The 20,307-nt window shown below is 47.4% G+C and overlaps 1 protein-coding gene across 9 annotated transcripts in view; it reads right to left on the reverse strand.

Annotated features, from left to right (window-relative positions):
• MVB12B (multivesicular body subunit 12B) overlaps positions 1-20,307 on the reverse strand; it is a 54,677-nt gene that overhangs the window by 16,694 nt on the left and 17,676 nt on the right. For 8 of the 9 annotated variants that reach the window (XM_050980790.1, XM_050980795.1, XM_050980797.1 and 5 more), the window contains one exon: positions 8,963-9,060. In XM_050980790.1, coding sequence (XP_050836747.1) covers positions 8,963-9,060 — 98 coding nt within the window. Of the gene's footprint in view, positions 1-5,813; positions 8,383-8,962; positions 9,061-20,307 lie in introns of those variants that run through there. The other variant, XM_050980792.1, reaches the window with a different exon arrangement.

Consider the following 20,307-nt stretch of genomic DNA (forward strand, 5'->3'; position numbering starts at 1 on the left):
GGTGCCAGTGGCAGCGCTGCCAGCCTGCCACGCCACCGCGGCACGGCCCGGCCCTGGCGCAGCACATTCATCATCTGCTCAACCAATCCACCCACTCTGCACCACCATTTGTCATTAATTATGCTAATCAGCACACCATTACTCTCCGATGACACCACGGCACTTATTAGCCAGTTATGGTTTTTCAAAAGCACAGCTCATTGTGTATGTGAGTGCTGCGCCTGCATTAGCCTACAGGGAAGAAATGTCCAATTATGAAAAGAAAAAATCTGCTATTATCTCCCTCTAACAAACCAATTTAGTAATTATAAAAGTCTCTGAACTCAGAAGGATTTGTTAAGAAGAGCTGAGTGATGAAACCAGAGAATTTTCTCTGCAATAACTTTCTGAGTTGGAATTGAAGTGACAACAGAGAATGAGCAGTTTTTATTATCTTAATTACAACTCTTGCATCTTCACTTTAAATGATCAAAAAGCAGAATTTATCTAAACACAGGCCCATATTTGGCTGTTCCCTTAACCCATCTGATTTGTTTATTTTAACAGATCTATATCCAAACATGTGTAACATGTCACAGACCCCGAGATGGGCCTGGCCAGTTCTCAACATGCAGCTCTGAAGTGTTGGATGTTGGATGCAGCAGCCACCCATGCAGAGGCACCCTGCAAAGGCACCCATGCAGAGGCACCCACGCACCACCCCAGGAGCAGGGACACTGCCCCAGGAGCAGGGACAATGCCCAGGAGCAGGGACACTGCCCCAGGAGCAGGGACACTGCCCAGGAGCAGGGACACTGCCCCAGGAGCAGGGACACTGCCCAGGAGCAGGGACACCGCCCAGGAGCAGGGACACTGCCCCAGGAGCAGGGACACTGCCCGTGCAGACACAGCTGAAGGGATGGAGCCAGGCCCTGGAGAGTCCCTGGAAAACTGGCTTTGTTGGAACATCCAACTCCTCCACAATTCCTATGTTGATTTGCCCACTGCAAGGAGACACCACTGGTTTTAGAAGCTTAATACGTGTTAAGCGCTCATTAATATCATCAGAGTAAATGGGCCTATTAAAACATCTTTAAGCAATATCTGAACATACATCTCCCTAAACTATATTTAATGACTGTACTTAAGATACATTATATGAAAGTCTTAATGAGACATTAGATAGCATTTTGAAGATTAAAATTAGAGAATCCATATAAAGTCTGTCCACTTAATTTAGCCTTAAGCTACACTGATGAAATACATTACCACCAAATTATTACTTCATTAGAACAAATATTTTCTAATAATTTCTGATTTATGCCATTTGTTGTCTCCATATATATTATATATTCGTATCTATATGCACATATAAAAGTATACACAAAACAATTTTCTAGTTCAAGAAGAGATGGTAGAAATTCTGAGCATTCTAATGGCTGAGTTAATTACCTGTCTTTTTCTTCTATTGAGCTAAAGATATGCAGTCTTCATAACAGTCCATTTGTGGTGCCCCCACTTATCCATTATCCAGGAGGTCATTGTTTAAGCATTTGCTGGTTTGCTTTTCAAGGCTCAGTGGGATGCCGTGGCCCTGGCCCCCCGGCCCCTCTGCAGAGGTTGAGGCTGTGGCCGTGCAGCCCCCAGGTGGGTCCCAGCCCGGGGCTGAGCAGGACCCTTGCTCTGTGCTGCCCGTGGCCCAGTGAGGGCTGGGACCCACCAGAATTACCCAGGGCCTGACAGGACCTGTGGACAGACCTGCAGCAGTGCCCATGGCACTGTCCCTCCCCTGCCCTACGACAGCCAGGCCATGGGACACCTCCCCCAAACAACCGAGTCACTGCCAAAACAAACTGCAGTAAACTTATTAGCAAGAGGGTTTTATGTGTGGTTTGTTTTGTAGAAACAGCTTTTCATTTGATAAATGAAGTCCAACAACCTTTTTAAAAATGTTTTCAATTATGAAATGATGCCATTGAGATATCTGGATGGTGATAACCAGGGAAAACACCAGTGACATCTCCTGCTCGGAGCTGGAACGTGCTGCCTGCACGGCTGCTCCTCCCAGTCCCATCCCACCCTGCCACACCAGGCATTTACTAACTCCTGCTTTATTTGGTGGAATCTGTAGCAACAAGACTATTTGCATTTATTCTGCCCAAGCCTTCTATCCAAAAGAGCAAACATCTCATTGTAACAATTTTGCATTCTTAACTGTGCGAATTAAGCATTCTTCATAAATAACAGCCTGGTTTGCTGCACTGCAACTCCTTTTTATTAGCAGCACAGAAATGCACAATGAGCAACATGTTCTATTATTCTTTGTCAAATCACAGAATGCTACATTAGAATAACTCTGCTGGTCAATGTAATATAGTAGATTAAATTCAACTTCTGTGCAAAACCCACTGTAAAACAGCATGATAAGAAGGCTATAAAAAATTTAATTTTACTCCAAACTCCATCAAAAAAAAAAAAATGGTGTGAAAAGTAATTTTGCATAATCAGTACACGCCATCTGGAACAATTAACTGATTTCTATAGAACTATGAGGATCAGTCATATCTGCTTATTAAAGATCAGAAATTATACAAGTAATAAATCCTTGAAAAAACTAAGCGTACTCCTGCCTGTCAATGCTATTTTAACTTCAAATACTGAAGAACGCCTGATAAGGCTGAAAAGAAGAGATTAATATATGCAAATTACATCCAGCATTTAAAATCCCCAACAACTGTCTCTGGTTTTCTGTCCCTTATTGCTGCCTTTATGTTTTATTCATACACCAACTCACCTGTCACTTCATAAGCTATAATATTATGGGGGGTATTATTAAACAGCATAAAGCCAAGCTTTAATTGGAAAGCTTCATTGCATTTTCCAATTATTTGGAGTAAATTAAAAGCAGATGCACATAGTTTAATAAGGAGTCTAATATCAGTTCCGGGAAATCAAAATTCATTGTCATTACTATGCTGTGATAGTTTTGCAAACTGTACTCAATTTTGGAGGTTTTGAAAGGAAAATCTGTCTCTGCAATCTGTTAATTGTCATTCGGTTAATAACTGTTTAAATATCCAAACCTCTGAGCGGCTCCCTATTTAAAAAAAATTAAACTCTGGCACTCAGCAAAGCAAAACAAACACAGTGCAGGCCACCCCAAGGTTGTGCTCCACGGGAATGGCACAGTCCCGCAAGCTCATCCTCCTCCACCAGGCACTGGCCTTCACCCAGTGCTGCTGTGGGGCGAGGGCACCCCTGTCCCGGGATCCATGTCAGCTCAAAGGGATCACCCTTCCCTCCACCAGCCTTCTCCCATGCTGTGGGGCATGCAGGGCATGGGCAAACCCAGGATTCATGTCAGCTCAAAGGGATCACCCTTCCCTCCACCAGCCTTCTCCCATGCTGTGGGGTATGCAGGGCGAGGGCAAACCCGGGATCCATGTCAGCTCAAAGGGATCACCCTTCCCTCCATCACCCTGCTGTGGATGTGCCACCAGCCTGTGCCTGGTACACCTGCTCATGCATAATGTATGGATCCAGGGTTACAGCCAGATAATCCTCTCAGCAGAGAGCAGCAGCCCCCCTGGAAGGTGCTGTGTGAGCTGGGGAACACGGGTGAAGCCCCCCTGCCCGAGCAGAGGGGACAGGGCTGGCACGCCCGCCTGCCGCGCCAAGGGGAGCCGGGACCACGCGAGGGCAGGGCAGCAGCCAGCCAGGGCCCCCACCTCCCTGCCAGCACATGACAGGAGCAGAGGAAAACAAATGGCACTCTGGACAACAGCAGGTTCATCAAAAAATTGTCTGTCTTAAAAATGTCACCTGGGAGAGAACTCAGCCCCATTTGGGGTTGCTGCCCCAGCACAGCCTGGGTAACGTGGGGCACGCTGACACAGCACACCAAAAGGGTCTGTACACCACTGATGGGATAATTTCATAGGAAACATACTTTTTGTATAGTATTAAGTAACACACTTCCCTTTCTGAAATATGCAGCTGCAGCATTTTACATGAGACTCCAGCCTCCCTGAACTGCTGGATATTAATAGAGTCTTTCATAGCTGGAAGATTATCCAGGTCTCTTAGTCGAAAGACTGGAAATTGCAATAGGGTAAAGAACAGGCTGACTTTAATCTCAGCTTCAGGAAAGAGGTTTCAATGCAGAATAAAGCTTGTGTCACAACTTATCTGGCTTTTAGACCATCCTGATTAAAATTCAGTGTCACAAAATATATATTTAGTTATGCTTCTACTCTTAAAAAGCACAAAGAGCAAGAGTGAAGGGATGGGGACCGATGGTAGGATGTAGCACAGGACCTCCCCTTCCAAGACTGGGGGTCCCAAAACCCTTGAACATTAGAGGCAATTGCAGAACCACCAGGAACTGTGCTAGAAGATGAAGATAAAAGCAATCCTTGTGCACTGATCCAAAGAACAGAATCCCCCCTTTTTTTCAAAATTACCTGTTTTAGTGGAGTAAACACACTGTGACAAGTGCATAATTTAATTATCTACAAAAACAATGAAGCAAAACAATAGTTTGTAGAAATAAATTATTAACCTCTGATTAAAACACCTGTCCTCCTATACACAGAGAGCTACTGTGAGAGCTACTGTGTCTTTTAAAAGGAAACAGACAACTAAGGAAGTGGCACATGTGGCCAGATAACCTGGCATTTTGCAACAAGAAGGAAGTTGACACATGGGAACTGAAATATAACAACATCTGAACTTACAAAGACCTCTGAAATTGACTTCTTTTGTCACTACCAAAGTAAAAAAGAAAAAAAAATGAGGGGGATGGGGGAGTAGATGTCCCAAGGCATTTCCAAGTTAGCCCCTCGTGAACAGGAGGAATCAGGAAGCAAACTGCTGTCTCAGGAGCAGTGTGAGAAGCAAATGCTTCCCACGCCACTGCCCAGGGAGGGGACACCTGCCCCCCGCCAAGAGCCCCAGCCTGCAGTATGGAAAAGCAACTCAGTTTCCTTCCCAGGAATCCACTGCCTTTGATATTTTTCCAGACCATTAACATCAGTTTCCACTCTCTCTGCTGCCTCCAGAGAGCTGGATTGGAAACCTGCGTGGAGTGAAGTCCAAACGTGCCTGCAGGAACAGCCCATCCTCCTGCAGAGCAAGCCCAGCTCAGCTCCACCACGTGCCATGGCCAGACCCTGGCTCACCTGGCCCTGGCTGGGCTGCGCCAGGCTGAGACCCTCTGCCAGTCAGCCTCTGCCCTGGGCTTCCTGCTGGGAACACTCACCTGTGTGACCCAGCAGGTGCAACCTGGACTGGAGCCTCTGCTCACAAATGCTTCCTTCTCCAAGCCCTCAGACCACAGTTTGCTCTGAGCTTTCACAGAAAGTGTCTTAAAGAGGGCAATAAATATTTAAATATCATAAAAAACTACTTCTATATAAATATAATAAATACCCATTTAAGTAAATATTTACCTCCCTAAGGTAATAAATACTGGTATGTGACTCCAAAATAAACAAGGCAGAGGTGTGGAGAAACTGGCACTGTGAGAGCTGCAGAGGGAAACCTCCTCCTTCACGGCATGCTGGCACACACACTGCAGCCAACGCCGCGCTGGCAGCCGGCCGCGCCTCCCTTCCCTGCTCAGCCCGGCCGCTCACGGGAAAACACCTCACACAAGTAACCTGAGACGTATCAATAAAGTGTTTAAAGAACACAAAACAGCACCACTAAGGTAGGAAATACATGCAAAGGCATTTCAGCCTCAAATGACTGCTGGAGAACCCATGGCTCCTCAGCAAAGCAAACAGCCAGTGCTGCGGTCTCGGTCACAGCACGGGTGCTCCTTTATTACAGAAGATAAAACGTGCTATGGTTTTTGGGATCTGACATCTAAGCTCCAACCCATAGCTTAGACGTGGCATTTCTCCTCTTAAAGGGAATGAAAACCTTCACCTGCAGCTCAGCAAGGTCCTGAACTGAACTGAGAATGCACAGATCATTGGCAGCAAGGGCTGGAACTCACTGCTTAGTAACTTCAGAGTGCTGCTGCGGTCTAAGAGCCCATCCAGTTAAGTGAGGCCTGCAGAATATTTATACTCCTACATCTCTTGGTTCTTGAAAGGGTTAAAGCTTATTATTAGCATATAATTTACAGGTCCCTTCTCCCAGGAAAGAAATAATGCACGGTAAATGCCACATTCGTTTTAATAATACATGTTACAGTCTGTGCCCAACATCTGCACAAAGGTAAAGCAGACAGATTTTTTTGACATGTCCCACTCTGCCATTGAAACACAGGCTTTTTGTTTTGTAAGTGATGGAAGGTTTAATCAAGAAAGCAGGCAATTCATCAATCGAAACAAGGCTGCTCACACTGCCCTGACAGCACACACATGGTTTTATACAGAAGAAACCTGGCCACCTGTCAGCAGCACCTTTTACATCAGGATATACAAATACACTGGGTGATCAATCCTCCAGCTCTTCCCATTCATTTCTTCATTTTCTTATTGTATTTTTCTCTATGCTAGATGTTGCCCTCATTCTCTGCAGGAATAGATGGGAGACAAGGCAGGCTATGGCTGTTTATACACTATCATAAAAATTTATATACCCTTAGAGTGACTTATTTCCCTTCTATTTGAGTACCATTATTATAAATAATTTTTCACTTCATTGAGGAATTTTCCCTGTATGTTATTATCTGTGCCTGCCTGCGAGGGCTGCCTCTCCCTCACTGTGCTTGTGCCTCTGATAAGCCAAAGCAATATGCTGGCAGAAGATGCTCAAGTCTGAAATGAAGGCAGTATGTAGTCACAACAACATCTTAATTAAACTGAAGGCCATGAGGAAAGACTGTGCTGTGAAATACTGAGCCATGTCTGTCAACAGGTCTGTCTGGAGTGAGGCATTCTTCTTCCAGCAGCTGCCTGCCCCAGCATGCACATCAAACCTGGCAGCTCCTCAGCATGCTGCTCCCAGCAGCACCCAGAGACATTCTGCACATCAGCTTAGAAGTAATTCTGCCTTTTGGTCTGGGTGCATGGCAGGGGGTGGGACAAGGGAGGCTGCTGGGCACGAGGATGATGCCAGCAGTGCCAGTGCTGCCCTGCCATGGCTCGTGACAGGCTCTGGGCACTGCTGCCCTATCTGCACCCTGCCAGGGACTCCCTCAGCAGTACGTGCCAAGAGGAGTCTCCTTAACTTCCAGGTCACCCAGTGTGTCATGGCCAGGATTGGCAAGGACAAAAGAATGGTTAAAAATTGTAATTACTGCTTTCAGGGCCATTTTTTCATTGACTCCAGTTTTGTGCAAACAACAACTGCACTACACAGCCCAAGGGGTAATGGGCAGTTCCAGTGAGGATACAGTCATTCTGCCAAAATATATTTGAGATACAAAGTAGGGTCAACAGCCAAAATTCATTTTCTCTTCCCCAAACATGCTGAACCACAGCTGGAAGTGTTGTTTTCACCGAATAGTGAGAAAATCTTGGATGTCTACAGAGAGCAAAGAGAGACCAAGCTGCAGCTTTTCATCCTACCCCCATGACAGCCCTCCCTTCCCAAGCAGCTCCTCCTGTGCCCACGGCAGAGGCCAAACTGAAACGGGAAGAGACTGCTCCTAATGGCTTTTGTTTCCCTCAGCAGCCCCAAGAACCCCTCCTCTGGCCTGGGAGCCCAGAGAGGGAGCCCACAGGCAGAGAGGGACCCTGTGTGTGCTGGAGGCCCAGCTCCCCCACATCCTGCAGCACCCACGGCTCGGGGAGCCCTGGCAGCAGCCCAGGCGAGGCAGCCTGCTCCTAAATCTCCTGTTGCCATGGCACTGCAGCAGCACTGCAGATAGCCCAGACTGGCTGCACACGACACCGACGGAACAGGAAACTCAGGAATGGCTTCCAGAGCGTGTCTGGGGGCCAATCCACCTCGGCAGGGCTGGAGCACACAAAGAGAACTGTCGCGGCACCTCGCTGCAGCTGCTGACAAGGCAGCCGTGGGCAGGAGCTGTGCACCAAAATCCTGTCAGTGCACAGGATGTGTCATATGACAGGACCCTTTCTCTGGAAAGAGCTCACAGCTGTAATAGCCATTACAACACATGCACAACTCATAACAGTGTTTCTGGAGGAGAATGTGCAATTGGAGGAAAAATAAAGAGTTATATACTTGAATATGTGCTCAAGTAAACATGAAGAACTAATGCTCTGTCCAGTTCTACAAGGCCTTGTTTTGTGCTTTGCCTGTAAGGATCTGGTAAAGTGTTCAAGCTCTCTGTAAAGCAGGCACCTCCTCAGGCTGCACCTCGAGCAGAGGCCAGTACATCCTGTAGCAAGGTCAGTCCCACTAACACCACACAGAGCTGCTGCAGTTGGTGCTTTCCCAGGAGAGAGAGCACAGCTTCCCATCCCCTTGCAGAATTGTCCCCTGCGAACACAGGAATACACCTTCCCTTACATTTCCAAACATATTAGGGCAGGAGAGTAACAAGGAAAAGGAGGACTGACAAGGATTACGTAATTGTTACATCCTATCTCTTTGGGAACCTGAAGCTGCAGTTTCAGGCAGAGATTACCTTTTAAATAACCCTTTGATTATGGTACATGAATTAATGCATGTTCCCACATTACAAGTGTCACTCACTATTAAGAGAAGGAACCTGTGAATAGTACATTTTTGCCATCTTCTCTTCCCTGATTATGCACAAGCTGTTTCACCTGCACAGCCCACTGAACCAACTGCTGAATTTCCTAACTGTCCTAAAATCTCCTTCAGCCAGATGATGGGATAGACTTTCATTAGGCTTTGACAGAGTCAGGTTTCAATCCAGTATCTTTTTCCTCTTGCAAAAACAACATAACAGAGCAAAACCTGTGCTAAGTGTGATTCCACCATGCCTATGACAATATTTGTTCAGGTGTAACAGCACTACAGAAAGCTGTACAAAGCCCTCGCAGAGCAGCTGTAGCAGCCCAGCAGAGCAGGGCAGCGTGGCCCTGCAGCTCACCTGAGATGGCGTACAGGTTGGAGTGCTGGTGCTCCAGGTCCAGGCGGGTGCTGTGGCTCTTGCCCCGAAAGCTGGCGGGCAGCGTCAGCGAGATGTGCCTGAGGGAAGGGAGGACATGGCAAACGTCACCACGGGCCACAAGATGCTGCTCCTGTCAGCTCGCTCCAGCCCAACAAGCCCAGTCAGGTTAAGCAGCAAACATCAATTTTAATATTGCTTCCAAAGCTGTCTACCAACTGTTCGGTGTCAGCCCCTCCAGCCCTCGGAGCCCTGGGCTCAGCCAACAACCAAGGACTGCAACATCCATCCCCTGCAGGGCATTCAGCCCCAGGCAGGCAGAGCCAGCACCCACAAACAGCCAGCACGGCTCTGCCCCTTCACTTCAAACCTGCACTCTTCCAGTGCAGAGCCCAGTCTGTGAGAAGTCTAATAAAATGTTATCATTAACATTCTGGACTGCATGGCCACATGTAAAAGAGTTGCTTCCTCTTCACAGAGGGCTGGGTGCAGCGTGGGGCACAGGGAGCAGCTCCCGCCTCCCCTGGGCGAGAGCTCCTGAACTGGGCACACTGAGCACTGCCCTCCTGCCAGGGGAACCAGGCAGCCCTCGTGTCCCCTTGGCTGCCCGCGGGTGAGACAGGGCCCCGTGTACTCTGCAGCAGTGCCTCAAACCCATGCCTTCAGCCAGCAGATTTTATCTACCACACGAACCATCTGGAAGTTATCTGCCTTCAAAAACAGGACATGTTTGGGGAAGAACAATGTATTTTTAGCCCTTGATGCAGATGACGGTGAACAGTACAGATAAAATAAGAAAAAGCAAACATCAGTCTGAGTTTGCTTGTGCTTTCCAAAGCTATTTTTAACCAAAAAAAGATGGTGTGAAAATATATTTGAATTTGGCTATCAGTTTGCTGTTTAAAACACATGAGAGTCTCTGGAGCAGAGGCATGTTTGTTATGAACACACTTTAAAACAGGAGACCACTGCCCGTGGGCATGACACACTTCTCATTTGATTTTTAATAGAAGTATTCAAAAATATCTTCCAAGGCACCAAAGGCAGCCAGTAGAAAGACTGAGATTCTCTGCCCTCTATGGAGAACTGCTTTCTTCTTCTCCTCAGAAATAGTTCTGGAGTAAATAAACCAGATCTACTTAAAAAGCCCATTTCTAAGGAGAGTATTTTTTAGAAGTTTGTACCAACTTGTGCTGTAGGAGAAGCTGAGCCCAGGCCTCCAGACAGCCCACGGGGAGAGGGGGCAGCCCACGGGGAGAGGGGGCAGCCCATGGAGAGAGGGGGCAGCCCATGGGGAGAGGGGGCAGCCCATGGGGAGAGGGGGCAGCCCATGGGGAGAGGGGGCAGCCCATGGGGAGAGGGGGCAGCCCATGGAGAGAGGGCAGCCCATGGAGAGAGGGCAGCCCATGGGGAGAGGGGGCAGCCCATGGGGAGAGGGGGCAGCCCAGGGAGAGAGGGCAGCCCATGGGGAGAGGGGGCAGCCCATGGAGAGAGGGGGCAGCCCATGGAGAGAAGGCAGCCCATGGAGAGAGGGGGCAGCCCATGGGGAGAGGGCAGCCCATGGGGAGAGGGGGCAGCCCACGGGGAGAGAGGGCAGCCCACGGGGAGGGGGCAGCCCATGGGGAGAGGGCAGCCCATGGGGAGCAGGCAGCCCACAGGCGAGTGGGGCACTGCAGGGTGGGCACGTGCCAGGTGTGCCATGAGGACAGACTGCTCGCCCACGAGGCACTGGGGTCTTGGCTGTGGCTGTAACAAGGGTGTCTGGAAATGATGGCCTGCCTGCCCCGGGACCACTCGCTGTCCCTGAGGGAGGAACTGGGCATTCCATTACTCTACTGCTTCAGACAGCCAGAGAGATGTCTCCAAGAAGAACATTAGCTGCACAAGACAGGGCAGTGACTGCTGGATGGAAATCAGCTCTCCCCTTCCCTCCTTCTTTTTATAAAAGATGACATTGTAGGGAAGAATGGGAAACAAACCCTAATTTATTTTAAATTAATGTAAACTTTGGCCAGGATCAATATAGCTTATACCTACAAACTTGATTGCATAATGCATTTTCCTTATGGGTTGTGAGAGCCAAATCATTTTGCATTGTAGAAGACAAAAAAAAAGAGGCTGCCATTGAAAAGCAAGAAAATCCCAATTACAAAGTCCCCAAGTTCCTAAACACATATCGTGAAAGTATGTGCAGTTCTGTGGCATATGGCAAATCAATTACTAGTTTAAATTTTAAAACAAAAACATGGTAAATGTGTTGCACAAATAATCAAGAACAACGGTTTGGTTTAGATTACAGCGGCCACTAGAGTTTTGAATACAATTAATCATCATTCCAGGCACCAGGAAGCCATATTGACACTTATTCCTAATTTGAATATTTAATTAGGGTGAAGTTCTTCATCAAATTATCACAGAACTGGGAGGAAAGCCTAAAAGATTTAAACAATTACTACTTTAACCCTTACCCAACTGCTCACCTGTGAGCACAACAATCTCCTCCCGTTCTGCAAAGCTGCAATATGATCAGGCAGCGTGACAAAGCAGTATGCAAAATGCATTTCAAATATCCTGGGAAAGGGGAACAGACACCCAGCATCCCAAAGGGCCTCTCTGGAGAGGCCAGGCTGGCACAGGCTTGTGCTTCTGACTGCTTGTGCTCCTTCACCTTTACCAGGGCATAGCTTTTGGGCTGTATCTCTATTTCAGCATCAACTGTGGCTCCTTCCAGGGCTTTTTGGGTTTGGGGCTTGTTGTTGGTTTGGTTATTTTTAATGGAAGAGCCTGTCCAGAACCACCTACCAGGCTCTTGCTGCCCACAGCTGACCTGGCACAGTCACTTGCTCCTGCCTGGGAGGTTTCCCAGCCCTGGCCCTGCACCAGGAGCTCCTGGCGTGGGGCTGGAGCCCAGTGCTGCTCCAGACCTGCTGCACCTCCAGCACCCCATGGGCACCCTCCCTCTGCACAGCCCTGCCTCCAATCGCTCAAACACCCCTTTATGTGCTGTATTAATCCATATAAGAAAATCTCTTTTAATGAGGAGTGATATACTTATGAACTCTCTAGAGTCATAATTAGAGCAAACTAATTGAAGTTGTGTTTTGACACACTTTCCAAATTCACGGGTACTGCATGACATATTCACAGCACTACTGCTGCACACCGTGGTGACAGCAAAATCATTAGGCTAATAACACTTATTTGCATTCTGATCATGCCAGCAGCGGCCGTTAAATGCTGCCTCCACCAGCACTCGTTTACTCAGAAAGTTTCCACTGAAAGATATTAACAGTAATTATTAGTACTTTAATGACTCTCTGATGTTAAGGAACGGCAACTCACGGAGACTATCCCCACGCCAATTATCTGCCTTCTGAACTGTCACCAGAAGCAGCTTTGCTCCTCCCCAAAGATGAGCAGCGAGGCAGTTTGGAGGATGCAAGGTCCTGGCAAGGCCAGGCCCAGGGCTCCAGCCTTCCCCTGCACAGCTGCAGTCAAACCCTGCTGCTCCAGCGCTGCTCCAATAACAAACCCATTTTTCTCCAGCATACGATAATTTCAGGACAATTCAGAGCAAGTTTAATCACCCTCTTCACTTCAGTTGCTCTTTTATTCAGCAAATCCTAGAACAAGTCAGCATGTGATGAGGAGATCCCTCACATGCAGGCCAAGGGGATTTGAGGTCTGTGCACATTATGGCCACTTCTTGAACATTTTTGGAGAGAAACTCACATAAAACAGGCCCAGGAATGCCTGACAGTTCCAAACCTGTTATTAAGAACTGTCTGCAGGAAGGTGATAAACTGCTTTTGAAGTGAGGGGGCAAGTACTCATAAAACAGAACAGAGGATCACAAGGGGAAGTGCCAGATAGCAAAGGATGCTTCATAATTTATATAAAAATATCAACAATGTACAGCAAAAACCCAATGGTAAGTTGGGCTTTGGACCCAGCAGTGACAGACTGGGTGGTACGAGTGTGACACCCAGAGCAGCATCTGAACCATCAGCCAGCAAAGTTTGATTTTTTCACAACAACCTTCAGAACAGTGCTGCAAAACTTCATGGGAATACCTTTCAAAAAAAAAAAAACCAGAAACAAAAAAACCACCAACCTTACTTTTCATAAACAATGATCATGCAAAGATCATTCCTCATGAAAAATGGAGAACAGAACAATTAAATTTCTAGCTGTAGAAAGCTGAAACACACCTAAAATGAGTTAATATCAGGCTGCAGCTCTCAAGAAATGCAATCCAACATGGAAGCTTTGCTTATGGAGATGGGAGGCACATTTCTGAGAAAGAAGCTGCTGGGGTTCTATGAACTTGGCAACCCCCCCCTCTGGCAGGAGGCATTTCCCGGGCAGCAGCTGGCAGCCACTGCCACAGCAGGTATCTGTGCTTCCAGCAGTGGCTAGATCCCAGCTACAGCATTTCTTCACAGCCCTTAACTCTGACTGTGTTGGGGCACTGAGATGCCAGAACACCTACCTCATACTCCAAAGAACTGCAATGAAAACCTAAACTACGAGGCAAGAATCACCTCGGGTAATGGACTTCATTCCAGACAATCTATTCTAATCGTGTAAACCAAATATTTAAATACTTTTTAAAACCTCCCTGACCCTTTCCCTAAAACAAGCAACATATGGGCTTTGCAAGCATTTCATCTCATTCCAAGCTACTAAAATATCCTGTTTCCTAAGAGTCAATGAGAACTGGGGTGCCAGATTCAGATTTTATAAAAGCCCAATGGCAGGAGAGAATGAAAAAGAGAGTGAGCGATTCTTTCCACATTCAGATGTCCCCGCTGAGCTCTCCCAGCTGCAGGAAGGGAGGAGGGCCCAGCGGGTGCCTCGGGCAGCCTCTCCCCAGTGCCTGCACCCCTGGGGACGCAGTGCTGACCCCCTCTCTCCAGGAGGAGCAGCCCCGCTGATGCTCACCAGGGCACGTGGTCTGCTCAGACCAGCAACCCAAAATGAAAGGCCTAATGCAGAATGAAGCTCCTGCAGCTTCCTCTACATGGGGATTAATTCAGATCAGAGCAATTGAGTAACTAGGACAGAGCAGCTGCCAAACAACAGAAAAAACCCCAACAAGTTTAATTTACGCCGCTTGGAAGTCTGAGCTGCAGCCCATTAAATCCTTGCAGGCAGAGGCTGCATCAAAGAGCCGAGACCTGGCAGTGCAAGCATGAAGTGCTTATGAAGTGGCTGTCTCAGCTGAGCAGCGCCGTGTCTCGGGAGGCTGCGGCGGCAAGCACGCGGCTTCCACATCCTTCACGAGCTGCTCTCCAGAGTCAGGAGTTTTCAGATAATGAAGCAGTAGGGAAAAATTGCCAAACAGCAGAAATACTCCAGAAAGATAAATTACACATGGTGGAAGCTTCCTGGGTTAGGATTTTAAATTCTGCCCAATTAATCAGCGCAGTGCAGCCCAGGCTCCCAGGGCAGATGCAGAGCCCCTCTCAGGACGAGCCCCGTGCTGGGGACGGTGGGGGCTGCCAGGCAGACCCCTCTGCCCTGCAGGGCTGCAGGCACAGCCCGGCCTGCAGGGACATCCACGCCTCCCCTGCAAAACCTGTTAAACAAATATTCCACATAAAGACTCATTTGGGAAGAGCACATTGTCAGCACTTTGCCAGTAATAAATAATGACAGTCCAAACACTTTACTAAAAGCAATAAACTCAAGAAGTGTTTTGGAAAATGGTGAAAGTGATTGATTTAAAGGAAATATCTGAACACAACCACATGCTTTTCAGGGTGAAAGCACAGATTACAAATCAGCAGTGGCAGAGATCATATTAAATAGCAGACAACACACAAGTTTTAGGGGGAAAAAGCTCAGTTTCCCTGCGGGGCGTATTTAACAACCCAGAGCACAGCTTCTCCAAACGGATACCTCCAGTTTGGAGTTAACAACCCTATGCTATGCCCCAAAGAAAACATGCCTCCAGAAATACTGCTGTAGCAGAAGAGGACGCTCTATAAAGAAAAATTACTCTAAGATTGAAGCCTCTTCACTCAAAGCACTCCGCAAATTTTTCAATGCATTCTCAAAATTGGCCAAATCCATCAGGCTCCTTCTAATTACAGTTCATGGCTTTCCTTCTCAGCTGCTGCAAGGGACTCTTGTGCCTGGAAACCAACCGTACTGTTTAAACATTTTTTCCTAATCATCATTTTCTACCACTAAAACACACTGGACTGTGACCAATTTTTGCACGTCTTCATCCAGCTGAGCTGGACACAAGCCACACGGCCAGTGCTGTTTCATAACAAATCCTTTATGGGAACCAGACTCTGGAGAAACGTGTGCCAGCCCCCCTCACCCACCCAAACCATCATGTTCAGATCTGCACAGCCTATACACATCACGGGCATTGCAGCCCTACATTTTGCTCCTCACCACCCTCACCAGAGAGGATCCATGGAAACCCTCCCTCCAGGCTCCAACTCACTGTTTCAGTCTCACGGCGTTTTCAGTCCATTGCTGCTGAGATGTGACCTCAGCCCTTATGACATCCTTGGCTCCTGGTAAGTATGTAATTTAAAACTAGTAATGTTGTGCTGTGTTTCATGATGCAAGTGATTTGAGCATTCAAGCCACATAATATTTTCAAAATATAATAATTAGTAACTACTTTTTTTTACTTGATCTTATAGGTATTTTCCAATGCAAATGATTTTACAATTAGCTGCAAGTCAGAAGGTGGTTTTAAGGGAGGGATTTAAGGCAGAACCCCACTGCTCTGTGGAGGCATTCTGGCCCTCACACCACCAGCAGTGGCTGCCCTGTGCAATGGCAGCTTTCTCAGGATTTGACCTTTCTCTACAACACAGCAAAACAGCACTGAAGCCCTGGAACCTTTTCCCTTACAGATGCTTCATAAAAATCTATTTTCAATGACTTAAATAAATTATTATAGCTATTTCTAAATAAAAGGGTAGCTACTTAAAAAATAGGAAAGGCAGAAGGCTTCCCTTCCATTACCACACTGCACAGAACCAGGCTGGTGCATCCCAGCCCCAGCTTGGGTCTCCACACTGGCTTGTTGGTGTTGCTTTATGACCTGCCTCGATTGCACATCATCAGCCTGCAGCAGAAAGCCACAGACTGATCCCTTCCCAAGCTTACACCACCAATTTCAAGCCCTGCTAATAAATCAATTTGAAAAATCAGACTTCTCTGCCTAGCAAAGAAATTCCTACATTCCTCAACATGAAACTCCACTGGGAGCAGAGAACAGGAACAAATTGTTTCCTTTTCCTAAGGAGGGGCCAGCTTAACTAGTGAAAAGGTAACTGGGAGCTCAGAAGGAAAATTCACACATCTTGCTCTTATTCCAGGTGTTAAGATAGAGCAACTGCTATTTGTGTATCAAAGCCAGAGCTGCACTTCCCCGGTGCAGTGCTCTGCCAGAGCAGCGCTCAGAGCCCTGAGCACCTCACACTGACCTGCTCCAAGCAGGGAGGGAAGCAGGGACCCACAGCTGCGTGGGACCAGCCCAGGGGGTACAGAGCCCCTGGGCCAGACATCCTGGGAAGGCAGCTGGAGGAGCTCTACCCTTCTGAACCTGCACAGCGACTGCTGCGCTGACACATCACTGGAGTGCAAGTGGGCTGCAGCCACATCTTCCCTCTCCAGTAAATCATTAACCTTCCAGATGACAGCCTCACAAACCAAATCAATGAATGATTCCAGGGTCAGTGCAAATCTACGTTTCCAAAACCTCACAGCAACAAGTGAAGGTTGTGACTGAATCCGGTCTCTCCAAGAGGAAGATTAAATGCCTGTGACACAACATCTGCAATCAGAGTGCTCCTTTCCCCAAAGTATCCGTCACAGATTGATAACATCCACACAAAAAGTTAAGTGCAATTATGTCTGTCACTGTGAAACACACTTTGACAGCTCTGACTGACATCTTGCTTGCAGCTGACAAACTCTGAGCGGGCTGCTCGGGTGACAGTGGCACAGGCTCCTGCTGCACCTTGAGGAGGGATGCTGAACATGCTCCCAAGCCACAGAAGCCAGCTGGGCTCAAGGAGCACCACAGCAGCAGGGATGGAGCCACCACACAGGCAGCTGCAAGGCAGAATGGCTCTGTGCATACTCACAGCAGTCAGGGACTTGCTCCCAAAACACTGGAACCAGACTCCCAAGGAGAACGTCCCCCACAAATCCAGGAGTCTTAGGCCTGGCAGAGCTGAGCCCTGAGACCCTGCTAGGGTCTGGGAATCGCAGATGCATAAGCTGGGTGAAGCAAGAGTGTGCCAAAGGTCAGGTGAGTCACCTGTAACCACCACCTCCTCTGGGGGAGGACCACTCCCTGCTCCCCAAAATGACACTGCCGTGCAGCACCAGCCTCGTGCACAGAGCAGAGGGAACAACAACAACACATCAACCGAGGGAAGTTACATCAAGCTCCCTCACATAACTACAAAAGCCATCCTTTAGCAGCAGGATGGAAACCTGCAAGAGCTTTTCTTCAGACTGCCATTAGTGCCAAGAAGCTGCTCCAAGAGTTGGAGAGAAGACAGTGAAGCAGTTTGATGGCCTAGACAGTGGCATGGCCATGCTCAGGGCACAGCATGCCACCCTCAGCGGGACTGCCAGGGCTGCTGCTGGAGGCCACTAAGCCAGATGCCTGTAGAAGAAAACACAAAGGAGAAGAAATGGCTGGAAAATACCAAATGAAGGCCAGAGCAACTGTCAAACAAAGCCTCCCCTTGTGCAGCCCTGACTGTGAGCCATAAGCCTGTGACATGCAGAAGCAGCACTGCTGATGGGCACCAACCTGTGGAGCTCACACCTCTGATACATGACAACTCTGTGATGGCTACCATCCACTGCCATCAGCACCTTACAGAGCAGAGAGGCCAGTGCAGAAAAAAAATATATCCACAGGAAAAAGTCCTTCCATTTTAGGTTTAGTTGTACATAGAGGTTTAGTTTATATCCAGTGTTAGCAATTGTTCTGAAGCTCCCTCTTGATTCAGAATTATTCTAAAAGCAGACACAACTGAAGAGAGCAGCTGAGGTACCTGACCAGCCCAAGAGCAGACTCCCCACAGTGCTCCCTGCAGCACTGCTCACCAATACTGCCTCACCACTGAGGCAGCTTCAGAACAACCCACTGCTATTCCTGTCAGGATATATCCACGTGGAATAAAACAGCAAACTGGCTGCCAGTGTAATCTCCTCTCTCTACGATGACATGAAAATAAGAGATCACTTGTGACTACAATCTTTCACAAACACTATGTTGAGTAACTCACCACATTGCTGACAGTGTTAGAAAAGGCCTTCAAGTTGTCTGTGCTCCCTGTAATAATTAAATATTTGCAGGATGCACCTTTATATACATTTCTATTTCTTAAAAAATATATTGGATAATAAATAACCAAAGTAAAAAAACAGACATGAAAGATGCTTTGAATGATCAGGCTGGTGGTGTAAAAGTTACCTGTAAATCACACATGGGGTGTGAGAGTGGAGTTGGCTACAGACAGGTGGGTTTTACTACAAGGCATTAATGTAACATTCAATTATTCCACTGCATACTGGCTGGTTTAACTCAGCCAAATTAGAATACATTTTATATTGACTATTTTGACATTTGCTTTATTTGGCAAGTAAAACAAAACTGATCCAATTTCCTTGCAGCCATTGTAAACCATAAACTGCACAACAAGAGGTTATAAAATATATAAGCCTTGTAAACACTTCTTTTCAGACTGTCACTGATGCTTTGAGCTCTAATTTTGGCCCTGTTGCCAACAACTCTGACACTGCTCTGCAGCCTTCCCTGGTCAGCTATAAAGTGACCCTTCCACATTCAGTGATTAAGCACTGCCATTGACATTCTCTTGCTATGATAATTTTTTTTCTTTATTGTGGAAATCTGCCCAGACAGAACTCCTTACAGAATAAAAATGAAGATCTGTGCTCTAAAATCAAGACATTTTTCTCTCTGATCTTCCATGGCCTGGGCTGGCATCTAGCTTATGTCCAGCAGAGGTTCAGAATAACATCTCAGGTCCTAGTGGGACAGGCTGGAATCTCCAGAAAACTGCTGGCTTTTCATCTCTTTTGCCTCCATCTCTGAGAAGCATGACAGCATGTCTGCCTGCAGTACACCTGACAGCAAGCACTGTGCCAGGCCATGGCAGCTTACCAAGCAAAACTCTCAGTGAAAGAAACACCCAAATGCTTTGGAGAGCTCAAAGGGCCACCACAGGACCGTAGATTTCAGTCTCGGTCATGGGTGAGGGCTCAAATGTACACACCTGCCTTAAGGAGGTACTGGATAGCCTTCTGGGGAACATGCTACAGCAGTTTAAAAGCATAACTCTGAAATGACCTGTAAAGATTCTAAAGTACACAAGCAATTTCCACCCATGTGGTATTATGACCTTTGTACACAAACTGGGCCTTGGAACTCCTCTCTGCTTCCTTTGAAATTCCAGCTCTCACTAGTTACTGCAATACTGAAAAGGTGTCTGCAGTGTAGAAAATGCCTACTGCAAAAATACATGTACACATAATAGGCAAAAGCACAAAGGGACCTGAGGAGAATGTGCTGTCCCCTGGCAACAGCCTGGCCCAGTCTGTGAGCCTCAGCAGCAGGAGCCAATTCACACTGGGAGCTGTGCTTTTGGAGTGAATGTCAGGAGTGCAAAGTTCTCCATTTCGTCACTGTCTGGGCTGGTCTGTTGCTTAACAACACCTCTTTGTCCAGGGAAATCCAGCAAGTAAGCTGTCAGTACAGCACTACTGGTACATGAAAGTCTACACACCAGCACATCTGTTGATACACACAGAGAAATACTGCCAGTAACACAGAGGGAACAGCCTGGACAGACACCACTGCCCAGCAGTGCTGCTCCCATCAGTCACCACTGGATGAGCAGGCTGCTGTGCACACTCATGTCAGCTGCATAACTGGAGCTCAGTAACTGGGTACAAGAAAATAAAAAACCAAGAACCAGTACTTCAAACCATGAACAGACTGCTCCTGGAGATGAGCAAAACCTGTTTCCCTACTGAAGTCTGTAGAGTCACTTCTCCCTCCTTCTGGTTAAAGAGAACAATCAGCCTGGCTGTAGTTCTGGCTCACCCTTCCAACATATATGTGTTGGAAGCCACAACATCCTGCATAGGAAAGGAAAGGAAAGGTACAGTCTGCTGTTTCCCTTCCTCCGCAAGCATTTCCTGTCTTCTGGCTTCTTCACCCATTTTTCCTTACACAACAACAGGCAAAGGAACTTCCAGCAGGCAAATACTTCAACACACAGCACATTCCCTTATCAGATTGTGAC

Source organism: Serinus canaria, chromosome 17 (assembly GCF_022539315.1).
Source record: "Serinus canaria isolate serCan28SL12 chromosome 17, serCan2020, whole genome shotgun sequence".
NCBI lineage: Eukaryota > Metazoa > Chordata > Aves > Passeriformes > Fringillidae > Serinus > Serinus canaria.